General features: G+C 45.3%; 2 protein-coding genes and 2 non-coding genes across 4 annotated transcripts; 1 reads left to right on the top strand and 3 right to left on the bottom strand.

Moving 5' to 3' along the window:
* Positions 1-6743: 6743 nt before the first annotated feature.
* LOC125959459 (brain-specific homeobox protein) lies at positions 6744-11000 on the bottom strand. Its single transcript, XM_049692282.1, has 5 exons — positions 10408-11000; positions 9238-9533; positions 8877-9042; positions 8566-8702; positions 6744-7531 (listed from the first exon to the last, which is right to left on the bottom strand). The coding sequence occupies exons 1-5, from the start codon at positions 10998-11000 to the stop codon at positions 6744-6746; spliced, it is 1980 nt and encodes a 659-aa protein (XP_049548239.1).
* A 2999-nt stretch (positions 11001-13999) lies between these two features.
* Positions 14000-14071, top strand: Trnac-gca (transfer RNA cysteine (anticodon GCA)). Its single transcript has one exon. It is a non-coding gene; the product is annotated as a tRNA-Cys (tRNA).
* Positions 14072-14242: 171 nt separating this feature from the next.
* Trnaq-uug (transfer RNA glutamine (anticodon UUG)) lies at positions 14243-14314 on the bottom strand. Its single transcript has one exon. It is a non-coding gene; the product is annotated as a tRNA-Gln (tRNA).
* A 653-nt stretch (positions 14315-14967) lies between these two features.
* On the bottom strand, positions 14968-16857 carry LOC125959458 (vascular endothelial growth factor receptor 3-like). The gene is given in 6 exon segments (XM_049692281.1): positions 14968-14994; positions 15257-15927; positions 15930-15951; positions 16076-16224; positions 16292-16753; positions 16827-16857. Coding segments are annotated over 6 exon segments (1362 nt in total).
* Between the last annotated feature and the right edge of the window lie 2627 nt (positions 16858-19484).

The following is a 19484-nucleotide window of genomic DNA, read 5'->3' as shown; positions in this document are numbered from 1 at the left end:
CGTCTCGAATGGAGGGCAAAAAGTCACTTCAAATCTCGTGCCCAAACCATTCGGTTCGACTGACTCTCCTTCATCGTCCTCGGCTTCGATGAACTCAAGTGCTGTTGTCCTTATAGGCGCCGGTTTGGAAGGACGAACTTATGCCTTCGCGCTTTGTCGCTATTGCTTTTTTCTTCGATTTTTCCACGGTTTGGTTCAAGTGGAAATTCTAGGAACTTCCTATCCGCAGGAAAAAGGACATTCATGTAGTCAAGCAGGAGGTGGAAGAGGAAACCGGAAAGGAATCTTAGCTACCAGCGTACTGTGCCGGGAAGTGCCGCGTTGTTATGGTAATATGAAGTGTCTTTTCATATTCGTCGAATGGCGATATCCTGTGGCGAGTTGCTAGAAGATGGCCGGGGCTGAGATTATCAGCGAATCGCTGTCGCCTACTGGACGCTTTATTAAATTTCGAAAGCCCTCCATGCGCTGGCATCGTTGCCAGTCAAACAGCAATCGCTTGAGTCGAGCAACTGCTATTGTTCTTCGTTCAGGTCCATAACAGGTGAGAGAAATTGTAAATTTATATCGGATTAGCTTGAACAAGCTAAGGGAAGCGAACGTAAATCGTAAAATTGATTCCAGTTTCCGGCCATTTCCATGTTGCACATCAGCGTTTAGTGACATATGTTATCGTATTCATCAAACAAACTTTATCACTCAACCAACCACCCTCAGCATGATGTTAAACAAGAATAATTAAGAGGGTCGAGATACAATCATATCGCACACCGGACCCCCTTTTGCCTTTGATCTGGTCGCCATGATATCGGTCGAGGTGGCGGACGGAAGGCAATTCAATTGATGTACGGAGCGTACCTCTTGTAAGAACGTTTTGCACTATCTACCATCAGTAACGCACCGGGAAAGAGGGTCCCTGGGCACCGGTAATAACCGAACAAAAGGTGACGAAAAGCCGGCAGCAGGAGGGCCGCCCGCCTATGCCAGCGTGACATTACTCGACACGACACGGGAAGTCGGCAAAGCCAATTCAAAATAGATAATGCCACCTGAATTGTATTACGGGAACAGGGGTTTTCTGTCTGTCTTATGGCACTCGATGCAAACTACTATCTTCGGTGTTTCCGATAGGATGTTCAACGTTCTTTGAGGGAGAGGGTTGAGAGGTGCGTTACCATGGCATTCTGCCATGTTGGCTTCGGTGGAAAACGACAGACTAAACATGTGAATCATCACATCATTATCGATATGATAGCTTAATTGATGATTGTGGCCGAGATGGTCGTAGCAATTCAGAGAAGGAATCAATGTCAGTTGGACAAACATTCGATCAGTGTGTCAACGGAAATCATGTGTTAAGTGCTTAAGCCAGCTTATAGGTGCCACGAACTCATTTGAAGGAAATTTTATAGAGTTCTTCCAAACTGTTCTATAGAAGTGGTCCTATATTTATGTTGAGGAGTAAAATGCAAATCGTTTTGCAATCTCAATTGCCTATATTTTTGCCTGCACTCAAAGTTTGATTTACGTCGATGGTTTGAGCATTTAAAAGTAATTATTTTTTGAGCATCTAATACGACCTTTCTAATTGAATGATATTTTATATTTTATGTAAAACTGTTAGTTTCATGTAATAGTTTATATAGTTTATTTGTTTATTATTTGTTTATTAAATCGTACTAGAATGCACTACTCTAACTTTCTTATTTCTTGAAATTATTAAACGTCATTCGCAATACTAATGAGAATTATGTTATAGTAAATCTACTGTAGATGTATCTACTGTACAGTATCAGAAATTCTATTGATTTTCCAACCTTGTTTACGAATTTATCCAACATAATGCATCTGATGCCCTTTTCCTATACTTGAATTATCCGAAACGGATGAAACTGATGCGTCAGGCGTGTTCGCTTCGAGTCCTCCGCTCCCGATCTTATCGTTTCGGTATCTTTCGCATTAACCCAGCGTCTCCGTCCACGAGCCACGGGCCTATTTGGCATTCTAAACGGCTGCGAAACGCTTAATTACGCCTTTATTGATGGTATCTTGATTTAATAACAATATTTACATGCGCACCACCCTATTTCCGGCCACTTCATTCGGTTTCCGCCACTCAACCGAACTGAAGGGACCACGGGCGCACATTTCCCATCGCGACCGGTCGCTCACACCAACCGCTACAGTTTCCCTTTGACTTTTTGGCCCAAACTCAGTCCAAATAACCACTTTCCCGATGTGTCGTCCCGTGACATCCCAGCGAACGATAGGAATAAAAAATAAAAACCGGCAAAAGCCTCCGCCTAAGCGCGCGTTCGCTAACTCGCTGTCTGCAATCAATTCGATCAATTTTCCATTTGTCCTGTGTCGCGTGTTGCCACGCGTACACACACACAGGTTCTGTTCACGGGTGATAAAGACCCCTTGAACCGTGGATGCTGGGATCCGTCGTCGGTCGGTCCCGTCGTGCTCCCGGTAAATCAAAGCGAAAAACTGAAGCTCCCTACTTGATTCCGATTTTCGCTGCTGGTGCGGAGCATCCAAACCCTTTTTTTCGGTACGGCAGATTTCATGTGCCTACGGAAAAATGTGTATTGGGCAAGTGGTGCGGTAAATGTTTTATACTGAACGCTACGGTAGTGTCTGACAGCGCACTTACGCACCACTCACTGTCGTTGCGACTGGTGAGAAGAAGGGAAAAACTGGCAAAAACGCTTCCAAAGTGGTTGTTGGCTTGATTTAGCTGAATTTGGGAAAATAGATTGAATGGAAGTAAAAAAGGTGTTAGAAAGTGCCCGCATTGTTGCGATCTAAAGAGATTGATACATGTTTTGCACTTAGTTTGTGATAGTTACTTGGTCTGAGAGCGACTCCATTTGATGCACTACTAACGACTAACTGTCTATTAGTGAAATGAAAAACCGGAGATAACCGTTTGTAAATAGGCAAAAGAATTTGAATTTTATGGAATTATCGGTAGTATTCCAATATCCCTCGCTATTTCATCCTCCGTTATGCCATTCACTCCACTTGTTTTTATTTTTATCGTCATTATTTTTTTCAAAACTGAGCTCCTCAGGGTCAGGAATAGTACCTCTTTGAGCCTAATGGTCCTCAGTAGTTTATACAAAGTAGAAAATTGATAACGTTTTCGAGCAACGTTACGTACGTCAATACCTGCAGCATCCAGCAATTGTTGCATTATTGACTTCCGACGAGTTGCTTGAACATTTCTAGTAATCAACCCCCAACAGGAGGCATCTCGAATGATAGCTTGAGATAACAGTTCCTTCACTCCTAGGACCTTTTGTTCCTTTAACTTTTCCAGACTGTTTGCTTATTATTTTTCTTTCGTACGATTACACAGCAAAAAGTCTTGATACTCATTAAACCACTAACGAGATTAATTGCTCGGGTAAAGTACATCTCTTGAGTGTTGTGCGTTGTGTAATCATTCCTGACAGTGAGCCCTACGACCTATCTATGCTCTCTACTGTCGACAAAACATGTGTTTACAAGGAAGCAATAGACTCCCATTCAAATAACAATGATAGAATAGACTTCCGCCGGAGCACCACATCTTTGGATCAAATCTAATCTCTAACAGCCCTTAGGTCATTCAACTATGACCATATCTGTCCATCTTGGTTGCGCATCAAACAAACACTTGAGCACCCCGTTGATTGTCACTCGTCGTACGCGTCATACATTGTATCACACAAAAGCTTAATAAACATTCCTTCCTAATGATGCCATCGAACCCGCCGGGGTCCTCTTCCCTTTACCGTAAACGACCTCCTAACCGTGAACCCCTTTTCCATGTCACAATACGTGTGAGAGACTTCTTCACCCGTTTCCTGCTGCTGCTGCTGGTGCTGCTGCTGCTGCGGTGAATGACTACCAGAAGGTGGGATATGCTTCTCCTTTACGGATCCCAGGCGTCCGCAGTGCAACAAACAGTGCAAAAATGCACATTGCCCCTAATTGCAGTGCATCATCTTTTGCGGCCCAGCATATGTGTGTGTGAGAGTTAGAATATTACTTCACCTCGCACTCGCGCACCGGGCCACTTCGGAGTTTGTCACTCCTGCGTCTCGTCAGGTTCCTGGGACCGGAAGTAAAACAAAGCAATCCGGGTTGACGCTCGTTGACAATTTGACAGGTATGAGGTGTGTGTGAATGAAAAAAACTCCGGAAGAGGTTAAGTGGGTTTCGTGTAACACGGCCCGCTCGCTTCTCACCATCCCGCTAATGATGGTGTGTGATACGGTGATACGGCTTTGCTGGCAGGATGCAAAACGATAATGCACCGATCATGCAAGTGCGCCTCACACAAAAAATAAAGGCATAAATCTGTCCTTGCTCCGATTGCTTTTCCTCAAACTCCCCGGCGGACCCGGCGCCCACCTCCCGACGGTTGATTTCAGCTAACGTTTCCACCGGAAAACGGATCCACACATTACGAGACCGATCAACGACGCATCGGTGTATCTCTATTTTCGCCCTTCGCCTTTTTGACGCGCTTTGTGGCGTCAGAATTCCGCCGGAAACGGCAAGTGTCACCGACACGAACTCTGCCTACTTCATCGTATCACTTACCTGTGTAGGTGCCTGGGAACAGAACACTCCCGTCCGCCGTCCGCCGATCGCAACCACACAAACCACCATGGGAAATGTCGGGGAACAAGGTGCGAAACTTGGAAAGCCAGGAAACTGAGGACGTCGCCGCTAGGAACGAAACGTGACTTCAAACCGATCAGCAGCGCAACCATTTCGCTAATTAGCTTGTGTTAAAGACTTTGTGACATGATGGCACGGATCCCTCGCTAACCGGTTCAGAATCCGTGGAACCGTGTCTGTGTCACGTACGTACTACCGCGTATCGGTTGTTCTCACAGCTATACTGTTTCAAAATGTTGCGCGAGATGGAAGCGACAGACAGTGATCGTGCTAATGAGTTTGGATCGATTATAAGCTCCGGGTGTAGGGGAAGTATCTTCAAAATGTGTGTTAAACAACTGTCTAAGGTCGAAATGTTGGGTTGCAGGTTAAATGCTATACTTGCAAACTATTCCTATCACTTGAACGATTTCTTCTACCACCACAAGTAATCTTTTAATCAAAATTCGAAGTTTCTCATCATAACTAGGCTCTAGTCAAGAATACTTCCTGCAGATTGATATCAAACACACTTTCTATTCATAAAAAGACGTTTGACGAATATTCAGACATTTTCTTCTACCATCTACTACCCAATTAGTTGCAGGAAAATGGAAAATTCCTTTTTCCATTCCCTTCCACCATCCCGCTTCATCCCGCATGCTCACGGAAGCTAACGAATCGGAAACCCGAAGAAGAAGGCACGACGGCGAGCGGTCGAGACGTTTCCTTTTCTTTTGCACAACGCGGTCATAAAGTTTAATAATGCGCTCAATCAGAAGATGATTTGTGGTAGAAGGTCCTAAACGAATTAGCCAACACCCAACCCAACCCATACCCCATCCCCATCCGAGCATCAGTAGTAGCCCCGCCGTAGCCCCTCGGATGACTGACTTCCGACTTCCTCCTGAACGGGCGAATCAGTGACGCCAGCGGGTTGATTGGCGAAGCGCACGTACATGTTTGTGTCGTCGGCGCACATCAACCATACAACCAACACACTTCATCCTCCCAAACCCCTCTCCTGACATTCACCTCCCCCCCCTCCCCCTCCTGCCCACTGTCAACAACTGCGCTCCAACGAGCGGACTCCACAAACGAGAAAAATGCCAAACGAGCGCCGTCACGAGCACGGTATACCGTGTTCCGGGGTCTGCCATATCTTCATCAAATATAATTGGAACTAATGAGCGGCAGAATGTTTTTGTGTCCCCCCCCCCCCCCGCTATCTCACTCTCTGCTTTTCCAGATTTTCCTGGAAGCGAAGTGGCAGGAGTTTTCCTCGCTTCCCGGCGAGATCCTTAGTTGAACGCCAAGGTTTCCACTGGACAGCGAGGAGATCGAGGACATATGTACACATGCGCGCCCGTGTGTGTGTGTGTGTGTGTGAGGGTTGTATTTTTTCGCTGGCAAGGATAACGATGCGCACGCCCGCTGGCCCCCCAGGGCAACGAGAAGCCATTCATTCTCAAGTGGCAAGTGCCACAGGGGATAATCTTCGCTCGTTCCTCCTTCCCGAGGATTCGAGGCCAGCCAGTCTGTGTGTGTGTGTGTGTGTGTGTCCTTTGGTGAAGCTTTGAGACGTGTCCTTATATACCAACTCATCCGCCATGTGTATCTCGCACACAATCAGGTGAGTGCGTTGGCTCCGCCCATCTCGGGGTCTGATGAAAATGTGGCCGGAAAATTGGTCAATTTTCGATCCGCTTTTTTAGCTGCAGTGCTTGACCTCGTTATGGCTGCCATACGGAACAGTACATTAAAATGGTTCTTCCACGGTCATAATTAGAACTTACATTGGAGGTTTAAAAGTAGATGGAAAGGATTTTTCGGACCAAGATATTGACGGACGGTGAAGACGCAAAACCACTACGAGTCACTTTATGTTACATTCGATTTACAAGCATTGGTTTTTTATTACTCTCTGATTATGATTAATTGTTGCACCCATTGTTACGGCTTTACAGATGAGACAGACGATCATTTGCACCTTACTCTCTATGACTAGCGCGGCGTTTCTTTTGACTCATTCTCTAAGCTAAGCCTACTCTATGCTTTATCCAACTAAACCTTACTGGCACGTCCTACGTCATGTAACCCTGATCGTCACCGATGATATCGACGTCACTACAATCCGACTCACTATCGTTCAGTAAATCGTCATCTTCCTCATCATCCGGATCGGGACTTAGTGAAGCTCGTTCACCGGTACGATGCGGTGGACCTAGCGGATGTCCTAGCTGGTGCTGATGATGCGGAACCATCGATTGATACGGATGGGAGTGCAGCAGTTGTGCGTGCGGATGAGATGGATGGTGCGACGGAAAGGGATGATGCACACCACCAGAAGAAGGAGGAGGAAGAGGAGGAGGAGGATGAGGTCCTTGTCCAACGGTACCATGCATCGAGACCGGCGGAGGCAGATGTGATGGAGCACCGTTGCTCATGGCCGCTACAGCCGCAACGGCAGCCGCACGCTTTACCAAACTGAACGATGAGTGAAGCGGTCTACCATCGCTGCCCGGTGGGATGTTGGTTAATGTTTTCAGTGATACGGCCCCTCCACTTCCGGTGGATGATGGTGGATGAGATTTTGATCCGAACGCGCCACCCGTTGGCTTGCCACCGTACGCCGTGAATCCGTTTTTCTCCACCATCGCTCCACCGGCCGAGGAGATGATCGAGGAAGTTGAACCAGAAGAGGTGGAAGTGGAAGGTCCATGAAGACGCCCTGAGCCGCTTGAACTGGTACTGGTGGAGCTGGTATTGACGTTGCTGGTGGCGCTACTGTTGCTACTGCTGCTGCTGGTGTTGCTGTTGTTGCTACTACCGCCAGTGTTACCGCCAGATGTTCCACTCGTGCCGTTCGTATCTGTGCGTGAGAAATCGATCGGTTCTGAAAGGAATTAGTTGTCAATCCTTTTGGAGCGATCCATAGAATTCCAAAGCGTCCCGGTTTGGCTCGGACAAAAAGACTACTAACGGAACACAAAAGAACCTTTTCCCAAGAATCCAATACCCGTATTCCCGAGGATATGGCACAATGGACGATTCCAATATAAGGTTCTAGGATCTCCCGCAAAGTCATTCAAGTTTGTGCTCGACGTGCTAGCGTCCCCTCAGGCGTATCCCGGTCTCGACAAGAGTCCCTGGCGACCTACTACAGCGCCGCTAGTATTCAAACCGGAAAAGACCTTTTGTCTGTCTACGGCCCTCAATATTCCACTCGTTTCCATAAGCGGCGGTCGAGCGATTGAATTGAAGATTGTACGGCGCAGGAGTACAATAGACGGAACCACTGCAGTTGCCCTGGCAACCGGCGAGTAACCTGGTATGCCATCCAGTCAGGTGCTCGAATCTCTTTGTCAAGTGGAATGTTCGGTGCACTTTACTCTGGTCTCTGGGAAAATGGCGTTGCTAGTACAGTGCGGTTTGGTGCGGAAGTTGGACTTCGTGGACTTCTTAAAAGCAATCCCTACCCTAGCTTGTGTTGTCCCCAGAAGTGGGCGCCAAGTCTTCCAAGAAAGTGTTCACTTCCCTAAACCATCCTTCCGTTTTAAAAAGCCCAACCCAAAATGGCAGAAAATGGCCACCAGGCCGGGCGAGCGTCTTTGACTTGGTAATTCAATTTGTGCCTGGACCTAAACTGGTCCGCCTGTCCTTCGGGAAAGGGTTCTCTTCTTCGTTCTTTTGCATAAAATGAAGCCCACCGCGCCGTAGAAGTTACTAAGACACTCTCTGGACCAACCACGGGGTTGGAGCACAAACTTCTGGAAAGAAACTTTCGGCATGGACGGCCACCGGATGGCCACCATTTTGCATTGGATAAAAGGATTCGTCCCGAAGTTCGGTCAGAAGGTTCAATTGAATTTGAAGACCATCCAGTCCAGTTCAGCTGACACTTACCAGCAGTGGCGTTCACCTCCCGGCGTCGTAGCTGTTTCTTGTGCTTCATCCGTCGGTTCTGGAACCACGTTTTGACCTGCGTCTCGCTGAGTCCGAGGGCCGTCGCCAGCTCGACACGTTCCGGTGTTGATAAGTAGCTGTCGAAATGAAAGGTATTTTTTATTGTATCATTATCGAGGAGAAAGTTTTGGTTCCACAAAAAAAAAAACATGTTCCTACGGTAGCACACTGGCCATCAAATTTCCTTTCTGTTCAGACCAACTTTTTCAGTTACAACACCCCGCCCTGGCAATCGACCGGGTAATGCTTACCGTTGGGCTTCGAAGCGTTTCTCCAAACCGGTCAGCTGCGGATCGCTGAAGACGGTGCGAGCTTTACGGCGTCGACAGTGACGCAGGGCGCTCATGCCCATACCAAGACCGAGCGCTATGTCCGGACAGCCGGCCCCGGGAAAGAGCGATGAGCTGGCAAAGATGCCTACATACAGGTTGGAGAAAAATCGAGAAAAAATTAAATGAAAACTAAATTAACTATGTCCTCATCACCATCGAACCAAAGGACAAACTCCTTTGGTTCTCCAAAACTCAATTATACTTTGGCAAACAAATGGGACCATTGCGGGGTATCCTTTAGCTTTCGATGGTCACTCGTGGTCAGCCGAACGGTACGTACCTTGCGATAGAAAGTACGGATCGACGGTCTTGTAACCGGTGGACGAGGGGGCCAGATAGGCACCGAGGGCCATCTGTAGGTAGGCAGGATCGTTGTACGGATTGGCGGCATACAGGACACCGGCCGACGGTCCGCTGGTAAACTGCACCGGTCCACCGGAAGGACTGCCCGTCCCGGGCGGTCCACCACTCGGTAGCGCTGGAGGTGGTCCTGGTTGCCCCGAAGAAGGTTGTGTGGGATGCGATGCCATGGAGACGGTATGTGGAATGAGAGGTGAAGCACCGAGCTTACCGTATCTAGGGATGGATGGAGGTCGATGGAAAAGCAGGCCATAAAATGTTTTGTAAACTCAATTGATGGTTTTTGAATGTCAAAGGGCACGACCAGAAGGCCAGATGAATAACGCTTTTACCGGACTGGAGAGTCTTTCATCAGAATTTTACTGATCACTTTTCATTATCTGGCTATCAGTGCTCGATTTTAATTAATTGACCTACATAATACAATGAATGTTTTAAAAACATTTTTCATTTCTATTCTTTATCGGTTGTTTAATTTTTTAAATAACTCTTGAATCTAATGGTTTAGCTTGAACGAAATACCCATTATGACAAGACATTTCTCTTGCATTTTACATCTTTTTGGTGTAGTTATGTAGTTTAATGTGTTTACCGTCTACTCTGTGTGTTGTATGACTGTAAAGTTAGTTTTAACTTTCAAAAACAGTCCGTTCTAACTTATTCTTCACATTTCTTCTTTTCTATTTGTGTGTTATTCCTCACAATTAATTAGGACTATCTAACTTTGGCTTTAGGCGATTTTGTGCTAGATACTTAAGCACTAGACTCATTATCGTTTGAGAAACAGTATTGAAACACACGAAAGAGATGCATAAAGAGGTGGTTGATGATCATATTCGTTTGATAAAATCAATACTTTTACATTCCGTAAAGGACGAATGTAAATTTAATCTCTTAAAGATACATCTGATATCAACTTGTTTAAGAGTAGCTAATAATATAGGAATCGAAGGAATTCTAAACGGCAATCGGCTACTAGCCTTGCAGCTAGAAACGAACATTCACCGATCTAATGCTATGTTCTTTTTCGGGCAAGATAGATTATCAACCGAGAGCGTCATATCCAAAGCAACACCAAACGGCATCTCACCTTTCCGATTGCAACACTTTCCGGTAATCTTCTTCCGCACGGCACGGCAATCCCGCACCGGCCGCTTGATTCGGGTGGCACTGCTGTTTACCATTGCCACCGGTATGTTGATTGTCACTTCGATTAGTCACACTAGCATACGCACCATTACTAGCGCTAGGTTTTCCACGGTTGTTACCACCACTCGGTGCCACCTTCTCACTGACACCACCACCATCTCTGCTGACCGACGACACCGGCGACGAAGAGGATGGCGACGACGAGGAGGACGAGGAAGAACTGGAACAGTTTGGTGAATGTTTGGCAGATCGAGCGGCGCGTGTCACGGACGTGTCGGTGTTATCCGGTGGTAGTAGTGGTTCACCGTCGGACAACGGAGAACCTTCCCTGGCCACCGTACCGACCGCCGCTCGCGGACTTTGACCACCGGCCGAGGCGGCCCCATTCTGGAACAGAATATCCTCGATCGAGAACGGTGTCTTGACGGAGATGGCCGTCGCCATCGTCGGGGATTTACACATGCCGTTGGCCACCAGTAGAGGCCCCGAGCCGGGATGCAGCTGCTGTGTCATCCGCTGATCCGTAGTGCACATGATCACAACACATACGAGATCGCGCGCGCGCACTTGTACTAAGAAACTGATCACTTTTCACTTGCTTGTTGGTGGACAGTTCGTTCTTCGCTTGATGCTCCCGGAAATCCGTATCCTCATGGCACTCGTTGGATGAAGTGTCCGTCCGATGCAGTTCCCTACAGCCTCGCCAATGAGTCTATCTGTATCCGTGGCGTGCTGCTGCTGCTGGAGGAGATCCTTTCACCACCGTGCCACACGGACGACTGTTGACGACTGCGATGGCGATGGGCCGTCCTAACGAGCCGTCGGGATGTCGTTCCGAAGGGATCGAAGGGATGGGCGGGCAACGCTGGCGTTGATGGTGATGGTTGTATTATGTAGCTCTCAAAGTACCTCCGAACACACGACCGTGCCATGGCTGCTATGTACAGACAAAACCCGGGGGCAAACGGGGCGAGAGATCCTGCTCGGAGGGAGTAGCAGAAGGAACAAGAGGGTCCTTCTTCTTTCCGCAGAGGGGTTGTAGTTGTGTCGTTTGGCACAAACACCACAATCACGACGACTAGTACATAGCCAGGTTCAGCTCCGGCATCTCTTCTCCTCATCATTTCTCCCTGGTCTGTTCCCGAGCGACGATTGAGGCGCACAAATTGTCTGCTAAATTGTGGCAAAATTATGTTTTATCAGCTCCGTCCTTCCGGTGAACGCCCGTGTCCCGGTCCCTCGCACAGATCACAGATCTGTCAGTTTTGCGATGGCGCTTTATTGCCAATTAGTGTGAGTCAACTCGGGCGGGAAGAGCGGACAACCAGGGTGAGTTGATATGAAATTCATCCAGGACCTGCTGCTGCTCCTGCACACTGCCTCACTGCGTGTTGATCCTTTTAGATGAGTTTTGCCCTTTTCGGGATCCAAACGAGAATGGCATTTACTCCACGTCTAGTGAAAGAGTATCCCTCGCGCCCCTCCCCCGGGGGGTCAGATTTTGTTGCAGATTAGGTTTTCGTGAAAAGGCTGCGATTACGGTTTCTGTGAGTGATTGGTTGCGCGGAAGCGCGCTAATTGTTCACTGTAAACCAATTAGCTGGCGTCTCATTATCATTAGCGTCGTAGCGTAGTTGACAGGGCAGCAGGGCTCGAAACTCTTTAATTGCTTCAGTATTTTACTTGCAAAGTGTCCAATGGTAATATCAAGAGGAACAGGGACATAGAATAGTATTTACAAACGAAAAGAAGCTTTTTACAGGACCACAACAGTTGTTTTACTGGATACAATAGTACGTGCGATATTGTTTAACATAATCTTGAGTTATATAACTGAAATGGTTTGATAACGCAATGTGCATTTCAACTTTAAATTTCAGGAACATATCCTTCCAATGCCTGGAACCACCAACCGCAATGAGAGGAATGCAACACGCCAATGTTTAACATTACAAAATCATGAATCCAGCGAATTCTTACAATTAATCAACCGCATCAAACTGGAATGCCAACCACCGCCACCACCACCACCACCGGGCAGCAGCAGATCCACGGGAATGGCAACAATGTCCTTGACGTCCTCAGGGTGGTTGGTGTGCGTATGTGCGGTCGATCGGAAATGTTCGTTCCTGATGCCCCACGGTCAGTGCGCCCGAGCTCTGTTGTGAGTAATGCTGTGCTTTACAGCCTCACTCCCAAACTCCTGGAGTGAAAAGGGGTCCGGGGTAGAGCGGACCATAAAATTATTATCCCAATTAGCGGTCGATAATGTGCAGTGCGTAAGCGAAGGCGAATTTGCACTGTGTTGCTCCCCCGGGGGGAACGGCTGTTAATGCTCCCCATTCCCTGGCATTTGCTGGAATCGCGGTCCCCGCGGCACGGCCGGAAAGCGAATTCATTGAATTGCTCGACCAATTCCTCGCCGTGACACACACACACACGCACGCATACTGGTTCGCTAATTAGCTCTGGTGACAAATCCCGGTAGAAGAGCTTTAATTTAGTATTTCATCTTTTACGATAAGCAGCGCATCGTATTTGAGTGTTGAAGTTTGAGTGAAGAAGAGTTTTACGGAAAATTATCCTCCTCTCCGTGGCAGGGAATCATTAGCTTTCAAGCAACGGTAGAGTGTGGCGGGTGTGGGTTGAGGTGGCTGCTAAATCGATTACGTAGGCGCATCGTTGATGATGGTTGCTGATTACCTGTTTATCAAAAGTACATTTTACCTCACGACTGCGTCACCACCGGCTGTGGTTGTGGCGGAAAGGGCAGGTTAGCAGCTATCGTTTGATGCGCTCGTTTATTAACTTTCACCATGGACACGGACATGGCCGCCTGTCGTACCTACCACACCCACTCCATGCCCACCCCCGTAGGATGTGAATGATGTCGATGATTTTCAATGTTCTAAATGAAACCATAATGCCTTCCCGTAACACAGTGCTTCAGGCGACGACCATATACTACTGCGTGAGAGGAAGGGGGGGGGGGGGGGGATGGGCGGATGATTGCTACTGCTCGTCAAATAGCATGTACAGTGTGGTGTGGTGGAGCGGAAGGACGAAAGAGATCCTTGCTAATGGCACAACAACGAGGCAAGATGAAAACCGTAATGTTTCATTTTCACATTAAACTCAACCGGGAGCAGCGAACGCGTCAAACAGGTATATACTACCTTATGTACAGCGGGCACGCTGTCCTCTTCAAGGGGAACGACGAAGCCGAGGCGAGCGGAGGGAAACGAATGGATGCGGCAGGTCCTGCGCACATCATCCGGTATAAACCACGCCCGTGGAAAACCGTTTTTGAAAGCTCCGCAGGAGCGAGAGGCGAGATGTAGAAAAGTCAAGTGGTATGAGTAAACGGCACGTTTCTGTTGGTATGTAGTGGACGGTGGTGCTATTTTATTACAAGGTAACATATTTTACAAGCTTTTCATCATAAAGACCCCAGATTTTCACGTTTTGTACGGTTAGAAGGAGAAAATTGTTGTTATGAGTTTTAATCTAACCGTTTTTGGCACATAATCGAGGGGGGTATAGCTCAGTGGTAGAGCATTCGACTGCAGATCGAGAGGTCCCCGGTTCAAACCCGGGTGCCCCCTCAGGCTGAAGTTTTTTACATTTTTCCACCGACTACGCTTTCTGCCATCCACAGCAAGAGAACTTTCCAGTGTGCAGTGTGTGTGTGTGTGCGGATAGAATCTTCTTGGTTTTTGTTGGTTCTTTTGTCGGCAACTGGATAAAAAAGCGGACTCCACCATAGAGAAAAAGAGAGGTTCCACCGAGATTTGAACTCGGATCGCAGGATTCAAAGTCCTGAGTGCTAACCGTTACACCATGGAACCTGCGATCGGGAGGGCACAAAAAACATGTTTTATTCATACGCGGACTTGCGGTACTACTAAGCTTTTGTCATAAATGATTACGCACTATAACATTGCATATTAAGGCTATCATGTCTGTTGTCTCATTGTAATACTTTTAAAGCCAAAATTACATTAGAAATTCCAATGAAGATTTACAGTTGTTTACATTTTTTTACTTGCACTGGATATCGTAGGAATAATACATAATTTATTGGAGTTGTGATAAGCTTGATTAGAAAATGAACATCTCCAGACCATAAATTCAATGCAAAAGTCCCGTGCTCCAGGGAAAAATGCGTCGTGGCAATAACATTCAAAAACTCGTATCGGATCCGTTTACAAGTCATCAGACATTTCGTTAAACTGTTTCATTTCGATATAACATGGATTAGTGACGGCATTATGCACTGTAGCATTGGCAATCTGGTGCTCTTTAGTGCTGCCTAACGATTCGTTTAAGCTAGAAGGCTCAGTTTTAGCCTTCTCTTTGATTGTTTTCATGCAAACTGGCTCATTAATTTGATTGTTGGAAGTATCTACAGTCTCTAAGTTCAATGGATTGTATGGCAATGCAGCATCATTATCGTCAGCAGTATCTCCATCAGCATTCGTTTGGGTTTCTGTTACTTGGCTTAAGTTGGTTTGTTGAGCATCAGGTGCTGTATCAAGAGAACAGAACAAGTAATGTGGGATGGGTGGAAGAATATGCTCACTTTCGAAGGATGCTTACATGAACGAGCAGAAGATTTTGTAACATTCACATAATCCGGCTCCGAAGGAACTGCAGCAGGGTCCCTAGGAAAAGGAAGGTCTGTTACATCTCGTTTTGTGCCCTCAGCATTCGTTGCAAGGTACGATTCGTTCAGTCTAAATAAACGCTACAAGGAAATGTAGTTAAAAACGGGCTAACATCAATCTTACCTCTTTACATACATCTAGCATCTTTTGGGGCATCATGGCGTTGAATTGGCTCTTGAGATCTGTAAACGATGGTCGTGAACGCGGATCATCTACCCAGCAACTCCGCATGATATCGTAGATTTCTTGATTGGCAAAACGAGGCTTTTGCATCCTATAACCATCCTGTAGCATCTGGTACAACTCCAGATTGGCTTCCAGCCCGGGGTACGGTGTATTACCGAGGGAAAATAGCTCCCATAAAACTACACCGAATGCCCATACATCCGACTGAGTGTTAAATACATTGTCCCTGATGCACTCTATTGCTAGCCACTTGAATGGTAGCAAAGCTTCGCCCTTTTTCTTGTATACATTTTGTCGGTAAACCCGGCGGGCCAGTCCAAAGTCGCAAATCTTTACCACATTTTCATCGCTCAATAAAATGTTACGTGCTGCTAGGTCACCGTGCATAACGTTCCGAGAAGCTAAGTATCCCATCCCGCTTGCCACTTGCGCTGCCCAACAGATGAGATCTGTTGTGTTGAATGGTCGTAAGGGAGCTACGCAATCATTCCCGGACTGCTGCACTTCTAGACATTCTGTGCGTGCATCATTTATTCGAGAAGATTGTTCGTTGTCAGACATATCAGTCCGGCCACCAGAGTCGGGATTGTTTAGATTGTTTGTAGAAAATAATAAGGTTACGTATTTCAACCCTTGACTGCGAATAACAAAAAAAAGAACACATTAACAATTAAAAACTTATTATATAGTGTGAGGCGCATTATATCATCAACACAAGAGCCAAGACTCTTTGTGGATACCGGGTTGTACTTACACGTTATATTGATAACAGCAATCTTGTTCATTTGATTTTATTAGCTTATCCGTTTGACGGCTTATCCGATCCATGAAACACTCTCGATTTTTTTGCAGGAAATCTTGTAAGTTTCCGAGCGGACAATATTCGACTATAACCATCAGCTCATCTGCAAAGAGAGCCATGATGGCAAATGACAAACGAACAAGGAGGCTAGAGTGCTGTCAGCAACTTACGATTTGAAAGGTTTTGCGTGACGGCTCCAAGAAGGTTCACCACGTTCAGGTGGCGACCTATATATACCATTATCTTGAGCTCCAATAAAAGGGCACGCATAGAAACACCATCGTGTTTGTTCTTCACAATTTTAACGTCAACTGTCGTTGTCTCTTCGTGTTCCTTGATACCAGCGGCTGTTGCTTTCATTACCACACCGAAGGCACCGATGCCAAGTTGAGTGAGAAGATTCAGTCGTTCTTTAGGGAATTCGTACTGTGGGTTATATGGCAGAAGATCGGCCTGCTCGTTGAGAGCTATATCGGGGTTATAGCGTTCGAAGTTGCCGTCTACTAAGATTGGAATACCGAAAGGTTTCTTCATGTTTTTGCAGTAAATCAGATAAGCCAACACGATGACTATTATTAGAAGAAAAAGAAGCGCCACTGTGAGGTACAATATCGGCTGGTTCGAATTGTTTGCTGGAGTAGAAGATAAAATGTCACGAAATGCTTTAATAACATATTCAAATTATTTGGCCGACAGCTTACTTACTTTGTACGGTAACATTCCTGGTGATCATCATGCTTCCTTTCTTATTTTTTGCAACGCATTGATACAGACCCGAATGAGTTAGAATCGCATTATCGATTATGATCCATGTCGCATTGTTTGTATTGCTCGTAATGTACTCATAAAGCGCTCCATCTTTGTACCAAATTATATCCGGATCAGGTGTTCCAATAACATCGCAATTGAATTCAATGCGATCAAATACGTCAACGATTAAAGTCTGATTGATCGCACCAGAACGCAATCGAGGAGCAGTAGCCTCTATTACTTCCATGTGGATAAATCTTTCTTCTTTTGCCATCTCGCTGTGTATGTAATTAACTTTACATGCTATGTTACCCGTATCATTCAGGCCAACATTCCACAATTTCAGTTCGACGTTCCGCATTTTCGAAATGCCGGGGGAATCGAACTGTTTCCCTGGATCTTTATATTCTTTTCCATTATGCTCGAATCTCACGTTAACGGTATCCATGAAAGTAAATGCTGAACAGATGCACGTAACATTATCTCCTACAGTAATTAATCCCTTTGGTTTTACCAATTTCAATTGAACAAAATCGGAAACGTTTTCCATCAATAAATATGCCTGGGTCGTATAATTTCCTTCGGAATTGTTAGCGTTGCAGTATACGACTCCAGGTTCATCGACAACCAGTTGGTACGCTACTTTGAATTGCACGTTACCCAGCCACTTGTCATACCACTTATTTGTCACTACCTGTTTATGAAGAATCAATTAAAATAATTTTCTAAAACACTGGTTGACCAGTTTACCGGTTGTCCAAACATAACATTTTCATTTTCATTCATAATTGCTTACTAAATTTTTGACAATTATTGAGATTGCTACATAAACGCTACTTACTTGCCATATTGCTTCTGTATCCTTGACGCCATTACATTTTCGCCAGGGTATTTCCTTACACGGCTGGAACATAAAACTCACCTCCGGTGGCGGATAAGCTTGGACATTGCACCGAAATTCAACCGTTTCCCCTTTATTCGCTCTTCTGCTATCCATATCCAGGAAAGGCCGACCTGAGAAATATTGTTGGAATTAGAAGGTCGGCTAATACTTCTTTACAGGAGGTTCGCTTGCCGTGGACGTAAACAGACATGGTGTACTTCGCTTTTGCGGTTCCTGCAACGACTTTGACTGTATAATTAGCCGTACTCAAGGTTGACGGTTTCATGATTTTCAGTTTGATATAGTTTTTCCTTTTATCTACTTTATAAAATTCTATATCGTTGCTATCTATGAGGCCTTTGTCTTTAAACCATTTATAGGATATTCTGGTTGGATACGCCGTATACTGGATTATGATTTCAATCGGTCTAACTTCTCCATCCACCCACATAATCCTTCGATTGATTATCGTTCGATTGTGAGCTGCGCTAAGTATAACGAAGTCATCCGGCGTTTCGCGTACATGCAGCTTAAAGTTGTGATAGTAAGTTTTGTTTTCACGATCAACCACTACACAACGATAAGATGCTTTGTGCGCTAGAGTAACATTATCAATCATGAGATGACGTGTGAAAATGTATCTGGAATAGTCGTCCATGTTGATCATACTGATTGTTCCATATTCTGGTCCAATAAATATTTTATTATTCTGGAATAATACGGAAGATACAAACGATATCTCACAGCAAAACTGATTCAATAATCTTTTGAAATAGTAAATATCTTACAGTCTCGTTGCGCTGGATTCTTAAAGGCACGTCCCACGTTAAATGATAGCCGTTATCAAAAATATCTTCGACCTGGCACGTGAGTTGAACGCTTCGCCCAATGGGAACCTGATCGCCAGCATCACTGTCGATAGTTAGTTTTGGTACTCTTGCTGCAAAATTTAGGGAAATTCAATTATTGCATGGAATAATAACAGACCAATACAGTTCAATAAATAAGAATGACTGCATAAGTTTTACGGGCTTATGTTATATTTATGCCTTCGGTCAATTATTTATGTAACAAAAAATCTATACACTTTTTAAGAATCTGAGTGTTAGTTACATATAACAGTGCCTAGGTGTAGTTTGAAAGCACATATAGTATAGTACAAAAGATATATTGTAAAGGTCATTAGAATGTGAAAAAATATATTTGGAAAAGTCGGTAGTAACATTTTGAATATTATGAGAATGAAAAAAATATATTTCATTATCATAATCGTGTTGAAAACCTAGTTAATATCGCACATTTTGCTACTTTCAGCAGTTCAGAAGATCTTACGTTACTCAGCCGAAAAATCGACGTTTGTTTTGTTAGATCACGATTTTTGTTAGATGTTAGATTTTTGCAGATATTCTCGCAATGTTTGTATTTCGTTATCTACATCAACCTTTACAACACGTGAATTTTCAATCATTGTTAGTTTTCTCCGATCGATACCTGCATTTTTGATTGTATATGAGAGGTGAGTACACCCAAATCTATTTTTTATGTGTTGTTATGACTAATCATGGCATATTGATAGGTTAGTAAATGAGAAAAACAAACGTACATTCTGGTACTTCTACCAAATATACTCGTTTATCCCAACCATTTGCTTGGCAATAAATTTCTACAACAGTAACGTAGTTGCTTAATAAAAGGGAAAACCCTTTTGTTGGATCCGAAGTCGCCATGCA

The sequence above is a fragment of the Anopheles darlingi genome, chromosome 2 (assembly GCF_943734745.1).
Source record: "Anopheles darlingi chromosome 2, idAnoDarlMG_H_01, whole genome shotgun sequence".
Taxonomy (NCBI): Eukaryota; Metazoa; Arthropoda; class Insecta; order Diptera; family Culicidae; genus Anopheles; species Anopheles darlingi.
This window is presented reverse-complemented; position numbering and strand designations above follow the sequence as displayed.